The 15,262-nt window shown below is 36.5% G+C and overlaps 2 protein-coding genes across 3 annotated transcripts in view; one reads left to right on the top strand and one right to left on the bottom strand.

Annotated features, from left to right (window-relative positions):
- Positions 1–11,487, top strand: part of dok7b (docking protein 7b) — a 26,206-nt gene extending 14,719 nt beyond the window's left edge. Inside the window, exons 6-11 of one of the 2 annotated variants that reach the window (XM_051899411.1) lie at positions 1,558–1,665; positions 3,082–3,914; positions 6,937–7,006; positions 7,420–7,500; positions 7,599–7,745; positions 8,945–11,487. In XM_051899411.1, coding sequence (XP_051755371.1) covers positions 1,558–1,665; positions 3,082–3,914; positions 6,937–7,006; positions 7,420–7,500; positions 7,599–7,745; positions 8,945–9,084 — 1,379 coding nt within the window. In that variant the 3' untranslated portion in view covers positions 9,085–11,487. The remainder of the gene's footprint in view (positions 1–1,557; positions 1,666–3,081; positions 3,915–6,936; positions 7,007–7,419; positions 7,501–7,598; positions 7,746–8,944) is intronic. The other variant, XM_051899417.1, reaches the window with a different exon arrangement.
- On the bottom strand, positions 10,433–15,262 carry lrpap1 (low density lipoprotein receptor-related protein associated protein 1). The gene is made up of 8 exons (XM_051899430.1): positions 14,989–15,262; positions 14,724–14,868; positions 14,381–14,511; positions 14,136–14,256; positions 12,231–12,386; positions 12,052–12,134; positions 11,700–11,876; positions 10,433–11,528 (listed from the first exon to the last, which is right to left on the bottom strand). Exons 1-8 carry the CDS (start codon positions 15,148–15,150, stop codon positions 11,460–11,462), a joined length of 1,044 nt encoding a protein of 347 aa, XP_051755390.1. The 5' UTR covers positions 15,151–15,262; the 3' UTR covers positions 10,433–11,459.

Raw genomic sequence — 15,262 nt, 5'->3', positions numbered from 1 at the left:
GCGTGTGCTAAATGACTGCATATTTACATAGAACCATTTATAGAGGTGATCTATGCTCTGTGGACAAATTTTTTGACAGGTGTTATTATTTTCCCCTTTATTACATTGATGTTGTGTACCACAGCCTTAAAAATATGATTATTCAAAGTTGCTAAACTTATTTTTGTATTTCTCTGTGGACCAACCACAGACACAGCACAATAATTTTCTGCCCAATTGTTGTATGGTGCATTTTTGATGATGATGATGATGATAATAGCTTGCTTGCTTGTAATCACGGCAAAAACTTTTTCCAGTATGTTTTTCCTCTATAAATTCTCCCAATTTCTGTGATTGCTGTATGAAAGTGTAAAGGTAGAAATCAAAAGCCTTAAAGTTTGTTTACTTCGATGTTTATGACAGCACATTCTCTGAATTCACAGATTTATGTAATGCCACATTACATTAAGTTCTCGCCTGTCGTCCCTCATACTGAGATGTCAGAGTTGTTCTAGTTGTCATTAAGTGTCATCAATTAAGTGCACTTGATGAATTTTAACCTTTGACATTCAATAAAGGTTGTGCAAGAGTTCAGATTGCCAGTGATAAATAAGGTGTTCAGGGTATTGATAGCCAAGATGCTCTTCTTTTTTCAGCATTTCACTTTAATCTGTATTCTTCAGAAGAATTTCACAGAGCAGATAAAGTATAATGACATCTTTAAATATGCAAAAAGCAAATGCTCTTTCAGCTTTTTATCTTCACACACTCAGCACTGTTTTTCAACTGTGCAAGAACAAAATATTAAGTATATTAACAAAAACTACACGCTTTAACTATTTGTTTATAAAATTGCTGTATAGAAGTGACTTGCAGTTTTGTTTTTGCTTGTGTGATATTAATTTTTTTAATCTATTTGTTGACTGTAGCATTGCTTGAATGCCTGTTGAACTACTTTAGACCAGCATGAAATTGACTTTTCATGCTAATAAGATGCCAAAAATATCTACCACTAAACTGTGCAAATCCTGTGAGTCTTTATTCCTCCATATCAACTTTTCTGTGCTTACATTCTGCTTTTCTTTTCCTCTTGTTCTGTTCCAGCTGTCTTTTTCGTATTTGTTTATTCTCTCCTGACTGATTTATTGTTTTTATTGAGTACTTTGTGTTCAGTGTCCTGATTTATTTTATTGTGAGAGAGAATGATTACCAACCTACTGCCATATTCAAAAGGAGGTCTCAAAGCTTCCCTTGTGTGTGTGTGTGGATATGTGTGTGTGTGTGTGTGTGGATACGTGTGTTTGTGTGTGAGCGAGTGCTTGTGTGAGAGATTATTGCTGTGAGGCTGTGTCTGTGATGTACCAGTAGCAACTGATAAATGTGGCCAGTGGCTCCAGTAATTCTCCCAGCACAGACAGTGAAACAACAGTGATGGATTATATATGACTTAATGCTCAGAGACAAATCAGTGCTGTCTGGTGCATGTTTGTGTGGTCATAAGGATATATGTTGGTGCTTGTGTGTATGAATGATGAATGTTCACTGTATTGGTTTAATTAAAATTTAATGTTTCCATAGACCCCAATGCTAACCCGTCATCTATAGAAGACAGGATTAGCCAGGAGGCCAGTGAGCTAGAGAAACGACTCAGTATGCTGTCGATTTGTAGCCATCACAGCATGGCAGGTAATTCAAAAAGGAATACACAAACACACAGAGGAGGCTATTTTATTTTTTATTTTTTAAAAAAAAAAGGTTTTTGTAATAGTTAATCCAAAAATGAAATTCAGTCACAATTTTACTTTTTTACTTTTTAATTTTTTTTTTTTTGAAGTATTAAGTATTTTTTTTATTTTATTTTTTTTAGAGGATCGAAAAAGGTAAATTTTTGAAGAATCTTTTACATAGTTAATTTCCATTCTGCAACAATTCATAGTGTCAGTTAAGCTCCAAAAGGACCATAAAAGCACTATAAAAGGATCATAAAAGCCTTCACATAAAAGCCACTCAATTGCTTTAAAGACATAAATTGAAGTCCTTATTTGTTATCACATGGCAGAGGGCAAGGTTTTGTTAGGGATAATGCACAGTCAAACTAAATCCTGAAACTTCATTCTGATGGGATTTATTTTGTGATAATGACCGACTGACTTTATACTATGGTTAAGTATAGATTATATAGATTAATATAGCTATCATATGGCTTTAAAGACATGGAATAAAGTTCACACATTAGATGTGTTCCAAGACCGAATGCATCACAGCGGCGTGACGAAGGCTGTCCCATTTCGAAGGCTCCTTCAAATGCGTTGTTCAATGGGATGTTATAGATAGTTTATATATTTTTTTAAATATATACATAATAAAAACTATCTATAAAATACAAACAATCCTCCGTAGGTTAGACCATCATATTTAACAACACTTGGTTCGACCTCTGCAGAATTTGAAGCCCCTGAAGGGACACCGCTATTATAAGAGCGTGTAAAGATTCTTAACATTTTTTTCTTTGTGTTACACCAAAGAATAACTGAACATCATATATATATATGAAACCATAATTAGTTTTTGTGTCACTCCCTTTTTGAAATGCATTCACAATGCTAAAAAAAATTTTTCCAGGCAAACATTTGTTAATCCGCCCTAGTGATTGGTACCAATTTGGTACTGAAATTTTAAAAATGTGACGCTTTGAGTGCTGTTGAGCAGATTCTTAAACACCTCTGATTGTCCATTGTGTTCATGCGCTCATCAGATATGTCTGGGATTGGCTACAATGATCAACGCACTGAAGTGTTTGAAAGCATTTTGAAAGCAGGCGTCTATCAGTGGACCATCAACACTCCCGTGTGTATCTGTGTAAGCGCTCGGTAAAGAGCGTCATTGATGTCTATTTACAACATGTTTTTGAAGTGTTGATCATTGTAGCAAATCACGGACATATCTGATGAGCGCATGAACACAATGGCCAATCAGAGGTGTTTACAAATCCGCTCGACAGCGCTTAAAGCATCACATTTTTAAAATTTCAGTACTGACTTGGTACCGAAGTCCGTACTTTTGACAACACTAATCCGCCCTCTCTTTGTCATAATTCGTCAGCCTCCACCTGCAGTTATGGCACCTCCTTGGCAGGAGATGATCGGAGCATCTCCAGCTCCTCCTCTGAGACCAGCCATTCTGATAACAGCCTGGGCAGCCGCCTGGCGATATGGCCAGAGCCAGTCAGACACCCCACTCCCATTGAACCATCATCATCACCCCTGTTAGGGGTTGCAGGATCTAAGAGCACAGCCTGTTCTGTCAACACGTCCAGTGACGAGCGTCTATATGGAGTAATGTTGGGAGGGCTTCGGCCCCCATCCAAGCCACCTCACCCTAGAGGCCTTCAAGAGGCGGGACGGCAGAGCTCAACAGACAGCGGTATCGCCACCGGGAGCCACTCCTCGTATTCTGGAAGCTTCTCCTCGTACACTGGTAGCATGGATATTGGGCATGGAGAGACTGATGAGTTTGGATCCTCAATAAGCCTCCCTCAGAACCCTAATTCAAACTCAAACTCCCTCATCAACACTCCAGTACGGACAATTCCCCTGATTCCTGAGCACAATCCCTGTGTGTGTCCACTCAAAGAGGCTGCTCAAATGCAGGGTATCATGTACCAGGTACCCAGTCCACCTCTGCAGCATTACGACATCCCCCGCAGGCTCCTAATACAACAATCCTCCAATCAGGAACAAGTTTTGACTACTGCAGCCCAGGAACGGGGGCCTGAATGTGGAGCTCTGGGATCAGAGGGCATCCCTGCAGATGCCACCCCCAGACAAACTGTCCAATGGAGATTCAACTTGTATAGTGAAGGAGTAGCGCCCCCTGAAGGCTCCACCACACCACAATTACAGCCTGCCATCTGTCCTGACTGTGGGGGAGGAAAGGTAACAAGATTTATTTATTTATTTTTTTGCTTTTTGTGTCTTTCTGTAAGCAGTTTGTTGCTGGTATTTTTTTTTTAAATACCAGAACCGAATGACATTAGGTTTCATTAACAGTTCTCTCACATACATTCTTCCACTGATACTAAAATTATCTGACAGTTTTCCTGCTGACAGAGTGTCTGACTCGTATGATCTTTTTCTTTTTAGTGAATCAAAAAACATACAGCGCTGTGTCTGTGATGTACCAGTAGAAACTGATAAATGTGGCCAGTGGCTCCAATAATTCTCCCAGCACAGACAGTGATACAACAGTGATGGATTATATATGTCTTAATATATGACAAGTCAGTGTAATTTGTAGTCTGTCTGTTCTTTGTTGTGAATCAACAACATAAAGTGCAAACAGTGTAGTCAGATTCCAGAACGAATGACTCTGAGTATTTAGTTATTTTTAGTGAATCAAACACAGCATACAACTTACTAGGGCTTTTCACACTGCACTTAACCCCAGGTTATCATCGTTCTAAACACCGCTTTTAATCCCGGGTAAAGGAACGTTTCACGTTTGTAATTTAGAAGCGGGGTTAGCACCGCTTTTTAACCTCGCATTGCTGTGCCAAACTTGTACAGTGTGAAACGATGCGGTGTTAGAATGTTATGCTAGACACTTAGCAAGACAACCAATCGCGTACTCATATTTGCCTGCTTTGGACAGTCACGGAAACACTGCGCATTGTATATAAACAGTAAATTCGGCGTTTGAGAGGAAAAATATCAAATGCTGACAGAAAACGCGACAATTTGAGTAAAGAAGAGACCGTTTCATTCTTACCTTTATAGTCCAAAATGTCCATTCAGTATAAACTCGATAGTACAGTCGACAATACGAGGATGCGCAATGCTAGAGCTATGTAAACAGGTCGCGTGCTGCGTATATCCAATAAATGACACCGCAAATATGCAAATAAGAACGTTAACCCAAGGTTTTAGGAATGTACAATGTGAAACGTCAGTTTATGAATACCCAGGATTAATTGTTAGCCCTGGGTAAATTATGAGCAGTGTGAAACGTGAAGCAAGATAACCCAGGATTTCGTTTACCCGGGGTTTAGAATGACCCAGAGTTAACTATTTCAAGTGTGAAAAGCCCAGACTTAAATCTGTGTAGTTACTGTCTGGTTCTGAATATGACGGCAGTTGAAGATACACATTATGCATTTGTCAGTGTTTTTTTTTTTTTTTTTTTTCAGTAAGATTTTTAAATGTTTTTATGTTCTCCAAAGCTGCATTTATTTGATCAAAAATACAATAAAAATAGTAATATTGTGAAATATTATTACAATTAAAAGTAACTTTTATTTTAGAACTGTTTTCTATTTGAATATATTTTAAAAGTGTAATTTATTCTTGTGATGGCAAAGCTGAATTTTCAGCATCATTACTCCAGTCTTCAGTGTCACATGATCTTTTAGAAATCATTCTGATATGCTGATGCTCAAGTGCTCAAGAAACATTTATTATTATCAGTGTTGAAAACAGTTGTGCTTCTTAATATTTTTGCGGCATTTATTTGAAACAAAATATTACAAATGCCTTATTTGTAATGTTACAAATGCCTTTACTGTCACTTTTAATTATTTATGTATCCTTGCTGTATAAAATTATTAATTTATTTACAAAAAAAAATCTTACGGACCCCAAACTTTTGAACATCAGTGTATGTTACTGCATTTTTGTTTGTTTTGCATATATATGTATATGTATATAATTAAAGCCAATTATAGGATTGCATTTATGCCACATCTTAAAACACTAATACACCTTTTGCAGAAGTTTTACAATGGAATTGCTTTTCTTTTCCATTTATCCCTTAATGGAACTAAAAGTATCACTAATAGAACCATTACAGAACTGTAATCGTTTAGAAGAATTGGAACAAGAATTGTTAAATTCTTTACCTAATGCTGATTTAAAAAAAAAAAAGAAAAAAACTTGTTACCCTTCGTATGTTAATAGAAACTTGGTGGTGTGAATTTGGATATAAAGAAATGACAGAAAATAATGCAAATCAGTGCAGCTGAATACTCACAAACAAATCTGCTTTGATTAAACCAGCTCAACTATTTCTGAGTCTAAATGCATTGTGTGTCCAAAGTATGGAGACAAACTGTTCTCTAGATTTGGACTAGAACTTTACCAACAAAATCAGACATCTGCGACAGATCAGGGTGGTGTTGATTGAGCATCAGTCTTTCGTTATGCACTCCTCTAATCATGGAATCCAGCGTTCCAGCACAAATCGGAAGACTGTTCCAGCCGTCTGTGTCTCTGGATCATGCTCAGCCATCACGTTGATGCATCAGTGGGGAGGCAGAAGCAGAAGCAGTTTGCAGAGTGAATTTAAATGCATTTGTCATCTCGCCACACGCTCCGGGTTGATCTGAGAATGCAATAATAAGCTATAAAAACAGCTTGCTTTGCCCTGAATTTTTTTTTTCTTTTTGCTGTTTGGTCAATCAATATTTCACACTGAAAAAACATTCCACTCACAGCAGTGAATACTTTTGTACAATAGTGGTAAAAATTTTAGCTGCTTGTGACCGCAACCATGTCTTTAAGCTTTAACTAGGTGTAGGTGTAGTCAGTCTTTGCTCTTTGTAAAATTTAAAGATATAAATAATAACAGCAACAACAGAAGAGAAGCGGTTCAGTGTCAGAAATATGGTCCGATATTTGGTTTTCGTATCTTTCCACAAATGTTTTAACGATGTCTTTAGCACCTTTCTGGACCTTGAAAGTGCTGGTTAAATCGCTGTCTATGGACAAGTCAGAGAGCTCTCGGATTTCATCAAAAATATCTTAATTTGCGTTCCGAAGATGAACAAAGGTCTTACTTTTGGTGATGTATAGCAGCAGAAGAAGCAGAAATGGCTGGCTTAGTCAATTAAAAGAAAATAAATACAGCGTTAAACAAGTCTACTGCTGCTTTGGGATTTCTGAATCACTTTTGTGTTTCTTGTAGGTGGAGGAGAAGAGCAGGTGTGAGATCAGAAGCGGTTCTGAGCAGCAGAAGACTTTTCGTGAGACTGAGAGTGAGCATCATATAGTTTGGTTTTGAAATGATAATGATGGCAAAGGCCCCTGAATACACAGTCCCTTAGTCAGGAAACGATACTTGAATGTCATTTCAACAGGAAGTGCATCAGTAATGCCTCTCATCCCTAAGTACATAAAGCTTTCAACCAGACTTCCTTGTCTGTATCGACTGATAAAGTGATTCTAGTCTCAGCATCGACATGTTGTAGCTAAACATAGCAGCCATGAGGAGAAATTGCGATGCTTTGTTGTCACTGGATATCTGATGTTTGTGTGTGTAATATGCCAAGTCAGATTGTTTTCAGCTTATTACATTAACAATTTAATGATTTGGAGTATAAATCTGAGTGTATTTTGATTTTAAATAAATGGCGTACTTGATACATTCTTGGGTTTTTGTCCTGCTCAGCAGATCCAAAAGGCAATTATGAGCAGATGGCATTTATGACTGATGCATCCAGGTGGCCACAGTTCAGAGCCGGAGAGTATGGTAATTGAGATGCCCCATCTTATACATCACCACCTGATCACAGCATTTCATTCGCTCTATTTCATTGGTAACTGTGCATGTTGTGTCTTGTCTTGCAGGAGAGACAGGACTGACAGTTACTGACAAACTTCAAGGTGATTCCATTAACTATGTGAATATCCCCATCAGTCCTACCTCTAAACGACAGCTGCACTATATGGAATTGGATCTGCAGGACCGTCCAGAGTCAAGCCACACTGTCAGAGGTACATTGTGTTCCTTGCATATTTACTACTCATTTTTGATCCTTCAATTACATGCCATCCAACCAAGTACTCATTTTTTAATCATTAACTTTACAATATACACTCTACCATTCAAAAAAAAAAAAAAAATTTTTGTTTTTGAAAGAAGTCTCTTATGCTCACCAAGACTATATTTATTTGAAAGTTAAGTGAAAAACATAATATTATGAAATATAAAACTGTTATCTGTTTTAATATATTTAAAAATTTAATCTATTCCTGTGATGGTAAAGCTGTATTTTTAGCTGCCAAGTGGCTTCAGTGTCACATGATCATTCAGAAATCAATCTAATATGCTGATTTGGTCCACTAGTAGTATCTTTTTTATTATTATCATCAATGTGGAAAACTGTTAATATTTTTGTTGAAACTGAGATACATTTTTTTCAGGATTCATCAATAAATAGGAAGTTCAAAAGAACAGCATTTATTTGAAATTTAAATCTTTAGTATCACCATAAGTCATGTCTTTATTATCTAATAATGCATAATTTCTGTTAGAATCTGATTACCACTTCCACAAAACTTATATTCTATGTCCACCAGAGTTTCTCTGACATGATTATCATGGGAAGACAATAAAACACGCAGACACACACAACAGATGTGTTCCAACTCTTCAAAATATGTATTGACATTTGAATACATACTCCTGGCGTGTGAAACAATGATTATTATACTTCTCACAACTTTCAGCAGTACCTTATTCCACAATATTTACTGAAACATTGTGTTATCAATGCTAACTCACAGGATTTTTGACAATTAGCGAGAGAATGGGTATCAGTGGAGAACTGCAGACAGAGACAGTAAGTTGAGCTGTACGAAGGCCATTATATCTCTCACTTTCTGAGGAAGGAAAAATCATACTGACCCCAAACTTTTGGACAATTATGTAAATTTTTGGTATCTGTAGTTCTTCCTACAGTAGTCAACATTTGAAGTGGGTCAAAAAAAGTTGTTCTAAGAAGAAGGTTTTAGGACAACTTTGATGAAAGGTTTTGATCCACTTTAAATGTTGACTACTACATTTTGGGTGTGAAAACAAATGACTTTCAGCTGTGTTGAGATTATTCTAAAATGTTATAAGCAGGTAACAGAAGCTTGCACATTTAAAAGGTTGTTAATCAATCCATTGTTTTTTTATTGTTTGTAATCAGCGGCCGGCTCCAGCACTAAATATGCCCACATTGACATCACCGCTACTGAGACAGCACAGAGGGTGGGAGCCCAGCATGCACAGGGCCGAGAGGAGAGACTACAGGAACTAGAACAAAAAAGGAGAGGAACGCTTACCTGAACATATAACAAAGTGGAGTTTAAACGCCTGAGACCACACTGAAAATGTTTTTTTTTTTTTTTTCCATTTAAACCTAGAAATAGTTTTTCACTTGTCACAGTTGTGAGCTAATTTGTGAAAATAACTTTTAAATTTCTTGCATCCACTGAACCAAACATGGTTTTACACAAACTTTTAGAGTTGGTCATTATTAAAGCAACAAAGAAACATTAAGAAATTCTGAAATTTTTACGTACTTTTAAATTCAACTTTTCACTCAAATTGTTATGCCAAAAAAATGTAAGTTAGAGAATTGAAGTAAAAATAGAATACTTTTTACTTGTGGTTTCTCTGATGTTTAGGCTCTGCTGTTGGTGGTTCTCAACCATCCATCTCAGTATGACTTGTATGTATTGAACTTAATAAATTATTAATATTTAAAAAAAAAAAAAAAATTGTTAAAAACCCACTTTATATTAGGTGGCCTTAACTACTATGTACTTTAATCATTAATCAATCATTTAATTCAATGCACTTATTGTGTACATACATGTTTTTACATTGTACTTATATATTTAAAGAAAAAAATACCTGCATGTAATTACATCTGTAATTAATTTCCGTAATTCATTTCATAATTACACTGTTGACCCATCCCTTACACCTTAACCCACCCTTAAACCCAACCATACCACCAAACCTGTCGCTAACCTTACCTGTATCCCACCTCAATAGCAGCAAAAGTGTTTTGCAATACAACATGAACATAAGTACACTGTACTTATTTTTTATGTCAGTACATAGTAGTTAAGGCCACCTAATATAAAGTGGGGCCAAAAAATCGAACTATTGTTTTATTGAGAAACAGAGTTTATTAAACTTCTGAATCAATTGACTTGTTTAAAAAAGGTTTGAAAACAAGCAGCGTTTTCATAATTGCGTTGGATATTGGTGGGGCTTTAGGTTGAGAACCACTGCTGTATATGCTAAATGTATTTCTGCATTGTATTTTATGTACAAGTTTGTGGATGTGTATTATTTTCCATGTTTAAGATTTGCATGGAATTAGAAAAGTTTTAAATCTGAAAACAGATCCCAGATGCAACAACTGACTGTTGACATTACTGTAAATATATACTTCCTTTGGTGACCAATTTTGTTCTGTACATTTACATACTTCGTGAGAAACGTACTGTATTTTTTTTTTTTTCCAAATATTATTTTCTGAAATTTCTATATTGATTATAGCAGTACTATGATAAAAATAATACATCAGTGACTAAAGATGCTCATCCTTTAAATGCTTGATGCAATACCACAATCACTCAATGGCAGCTCAGCATGTCACCCATTTAAAATCAACACAATGCTCGGGAAGTTTGTTTTATTATGAAATGTGCAACATGAAATGAGCAGAACATGGACTTGTACAAAAGCTTTCTAATTATTTGTGGAGATCACATTCCTGATCATTCATTACGATAGTGGATTACAGGATTCGTATGAATATGAAGAACTTTTGTTAGATTAGTAATAACAGTGTCATAGATTAAAGAATTAGTGTGGGTTAAATTAGAATTTTTATGACAAATCTCAGTGTCTACTTCATGGGACTGTTTAAACCATGAGGATGTTGATTCAGGTCTACCTTGGGACAAACAATGTCAATCATAGAAATGCCCCATGTACCCAAATCTATTTAATGATTCAGTCAATATTATGGTTGACTCAAGGTCTGCCTTGCCAAATATAACTAATGTAGTGCGTGAGCTCAGCTTCTCTTTCTCCACTGCAGTACACCTTTTTCCTGACAAAGTTTAGCTGTTAACAACTATTGCACTGTTGTTCATGAAGGGGTATTATTCTGCAACATTTAAATCTTAGGATGCTCAGGATTGGGGTATATTAAAATGAAAGCTTAAAAAGTTTATATTGAAAACTTTGAAAGCTTTTTCATGTGTGAAAGCTTTATGCCATGTGCATATGTTGTAGAGGAATGTTAAATTATTTTGCACCCACGTTTGTGAGATGCTACACGTTTCCATGTGCGTTTGCTGTTGTTAAGCAACTATTATTAAACATAAATTGAGCCACAAACACATTTTTCCACAATTAATAGAATGTGGATAACATACATCAGTTTGCTGGCTAAACCATCTTGTAGCCATTTGCTGTACAAACATAAAATGGGAAATGAGCAAAAAAGCAGAACTGATCACTAGAGTACCATTTAAAAAAAAAAAAATCATAATTTACCAAATAGTCTAGCATCCCACTGGAAATGTTAAATTCATGTCCAATATGCCGTACCTTTATAACCCCAGCCAATCTGTGTTGGATATCATTTTAGAATACTGCATTTGTGACCTATGAATGATTATTGCTAACAGTAGTGTTCAGAGTTCGTTGTGTTGCAATCCATTTTGGGAAATCTTATTCGTCAAATCCTGTAAGTGTTTCTTCATCTAAAAAAAAAAAAAAAAAAAAAAAAAGCGTGACCGCATTAGTACAGATTTAAAACACATACTGCATGACACATTTTTCTTCATGGGTATGTAAAAAAAAATGTGTATGAAAAAAGCCACAAAGTACAATCACCAAAAAAAATGTGCATTATTCTAAAACCCAGTTTGTACCTTGTATCCCATTTCTCGTGCTTTCTCAGCAAGAGTGTTGTATTTTTCTTTGTTTCTCATGATGTGTTCTTTGTCTCCCAGGGCTTCCACATGCTTCAGTTTCTGATGAGACAGTTCCAGCTGCTCCTGATAGTGCTGGTGCTTCTCCACCTTTGTTTCAAAGTGTCTAAGTTCCTCCTAAATGAGAGAGGGAAAAAAAATCAAGACTCCAGATAAGCAAATTAAGCCAAAAGCTTGTGTTTGTAAGGCCATGCATATTAAAAATAAACTGAAATGCAATATTTAGCAGTAACATTAGCAGTGCAGTTAAAATCTGAAAAAATATTCAGGTTATGACATAAGCAAAGCTTACTTTAAGAGAATCCAGTTCGTCTTCACTCAGATTAGATCGTTTTGCCATTTCCCAAAGTTCTATGACTCTTGGCTCCTTAAATTCTGCCATAGGCAAAGATATGAGAGAGAGAGAGAGCATCAGAAAGTCATGAAGCAATTCAATTATGAAACAGATTCAGTCTTAGGAAAGGTAGCCACCGCTGTCTGCACTGTAACCCTCATGGGTGATCTTGCGGAGTCGTTCAAAGCCCTGGTTAAGGTCCCTCATTCTCTGCTTCAGATCTGCATGTTTCTGATGGAGAACATGTTCCTTCGCTTCGCCCTCCAGAGGACTGATTACATTCTTATGGATCTCTGATGGATAGAACAATGCAAGAGAGAATTATTTTTTGGTTCTGAATGACGAAGATTGCGAGTATCTGCACAAGAGGTTAACATTTAAACAGTCCCATTATTAAACTAAATGGGTAGCGTTTCCCAAAAGCATTGTTAGCCAACTATGGATGCAAGTTCCGTCATTACTTACACAGTTACACAGTCCGTCTATCAGCGGATCTCTAATATATCCGCTGATAGACGGAGCCGCTCGACGCCTGCTTTCAAACGTTCTCGTGTGTATCTGTGTAAGCGCTCAGTGAAGAGCGTCACTGATGTCTATTTACAACATGTTTTTGAAGCGTTGATCATTGTAGCAAATCACAGACATATCTGTTGAGCGCATGAACACAATGGCCAATCAGAGGCGTTTAAGTTAGTCAGAATCCGCTCAACAGTGCTCAAAATGCTAGTCACATGTATCGTCACATTTTTTAAAATTTCAGTACCGACTTGGTACCGAAGTCAGTACTTTTGACAACACTAGTTCCAACAAACAGTCGCAAACAAGCATCGCAAATTTGCATGGTTGGAACTACAGCTCTCGAACTGTATAGTTTCTTGTTAGTATGACATGCAGCCTTAAATAGGTCATGCTCTTGGGCACAATAAGCAAGCTAAAATTTTGTATCTTTCATTTTATTTAAATATACATTAATTTCTTTTAACATGTCAAAAATCAGCAGCATAAAAGTGTAAAGTAACCTCAAAGTATAATGTAACAACAATGAATAAAACATCAAAATTAAAACAAAACATTGAGGAACAGAAATAGTGAATGGTCCTTGTTCGTTACAGCAGCATCTCTGAAAATTATATTGTTGAGAAAAATTGCTGACTAAACGTGTATGTCAGTTACATACTGCATGTATCATGATTAAAAAGAATGACTTTCTGTCATTTGTGTAAGTGAACTACAATAATCTGACATTAATTACGATAATGAATTGAATAATTAGCCGAATTTATAACTCCACCACCTACGCGATGTCATTAATGACAGATCTTTATAGTTAAATCAACATGGTTCAAAAGACGGAGGTGCCATGTTACTATGGCTGTGACTAGCTAGTTAATTTCTCCAACGACACATTGCACTACAGTGGTTAAAGGAGCAAGTTACGTCGTTGTATGGAAAAGCACCCCTGGTTACGACAAGGGATCTAGTAAATTCTAACCTCTGAAAGCCTTGGAAAGTCTCATAAAGAAATGTGTTCATCAAAATCTACAAAGAGATCCTTTAGAAATAATGATTCTGCCTCACTTTAGCCCTTTAAAGTCACCATGGAAGCGAAATTGACAATTCTTTCTTTTTTTTTTTTTTTATGGAATATTGCAGTATTTATTATCAATGATTTATCTGTGCACATTATTATTTTTTTAAAAATTCATATGCCCTCATAATCTTTATTCAAAATAACTTCCCCTCCCTCTTGCAGTGACATCTTTTCTCTATTGACGCAAGGGTGAGACCACCTGTCTATCACATGAGATCACAGCAATAACAAACCACAACCATCCAAAGATTCAATCAATTCACAATGGACAAAATCAAGTCCCACCCTACATTTTTTCTTGTTTGAGAAGTTGTTTAAATCAGACACAAGTAACAATAGGGAAGAAAAGACTATCGCAACTTCCATTTCATGCCAACTTTAAGGATTGTGGATATTCCACTGAATACTATTAGAGATTCTATCTTTGCACTAAACATGACCAATCTCTCACCTTCGGTCCGGCTGACAGTGTCCATGACAATGTTATACTCATTGATTCTGTCTTTGTGGTGCTTGAATTCTCTTTGAAGGGTCTGGAGTTCCTCGTCAGAGAACTTTCCAGAAGTCTTGGCCTTACGATCAAAGGTTGAAGAAAACATTTAAGCAAAGTTAGTAATAAGTGAACAAGTCTGTAAACCTGCAAATGAGTTACACATTCATAAACAACTCTAGTTGATGTTTTGTCACATCAGTCACCTTGTTCCACAGCTTGTCCAGCCTTGGGTCATCAAATGTATCTCCCTCATTAACATCATGATCTTTCAGTCTGTTGCTGTCCAACATCCGGGTGTCTTTTTTCCCATCCATTCCATACTTTGCCAGAATAACTGCAAACAAGCAAAGCTATGTGTTGATTTTAATTACCAGTTTTCTTCAGTACATAAAAATACATTTTTTTCCTTCAATACGTCCTGTACCAACTTCCAGTTGCAATAAGAAATATGTCAACAAAGAACTGTTTGTCAAGCCTTTTCATGGGGTCTTTAATGTCAAATTTTGACAGTCAAAACCTTTACAAAACAAAACAGTCAAATCCTACTATTAAAATTGCGTCTGAGCTTGGCTTCTCTCTCTCCGTCCTCGTCCAACCCTTCTGCTTTCAGTTTTTTCCACTGAAGCTCGTCTTTCTCCTGGATCTTCAAGTCACTGTGCAGTTCTGACAGCCGCACCGGTGCAAGCTGCATCTAAAGCAGAACAGGTGATGGACAGGAGCATTAATGCTCAAAAGAGCCGTAATGAAATACTAGAATGAGATTTAAATACAATGACAAAAGAGGGACAATCAAAACATACACATCACTTACCCTTATCGCCTTTTCCCAGATCTGATTAAGTTTGGCAATTCTGAATTCCACCTGATTATTGCTTTTATCAGATGCCTTTTGTTCATTCATCTCTTTCGAGTACTTCCCCGCCATTGCTCCAATAACAAACAAAGATATCAAAATTATAAACCGCATTTTCATTCTAACACACAAGAGGCGAATTAGTAAACAAAGCGTAAGTGTGTAATGTTTTCTAGAGCATCTGCGGCGCTATTCAGGAAGCGCTAAGGGAATCATACGGCGTTCACATGCT

This window comes from Ctenopharyngodon idella, chromosome 1, assembly GCF_019924925.1.
Source record: "Ctenopharyngodon idella isolate HZGC_01 chromosome 1, HZGC01, whole genome shotgun sequence".
Classification (NCBI taxonomy): Eukaryota; Metazoa; Chordata; class Actinopteri; order Cypriniformes; family Xenocyprididae; genus Ctenopharyngodon; species Ctenopharyngodon idella.
The sequence above is the reverse complement of the archived record's forward strand: the minus strand, read 5'-3'. Positions and strand labels throughout refer to the sequence as shown.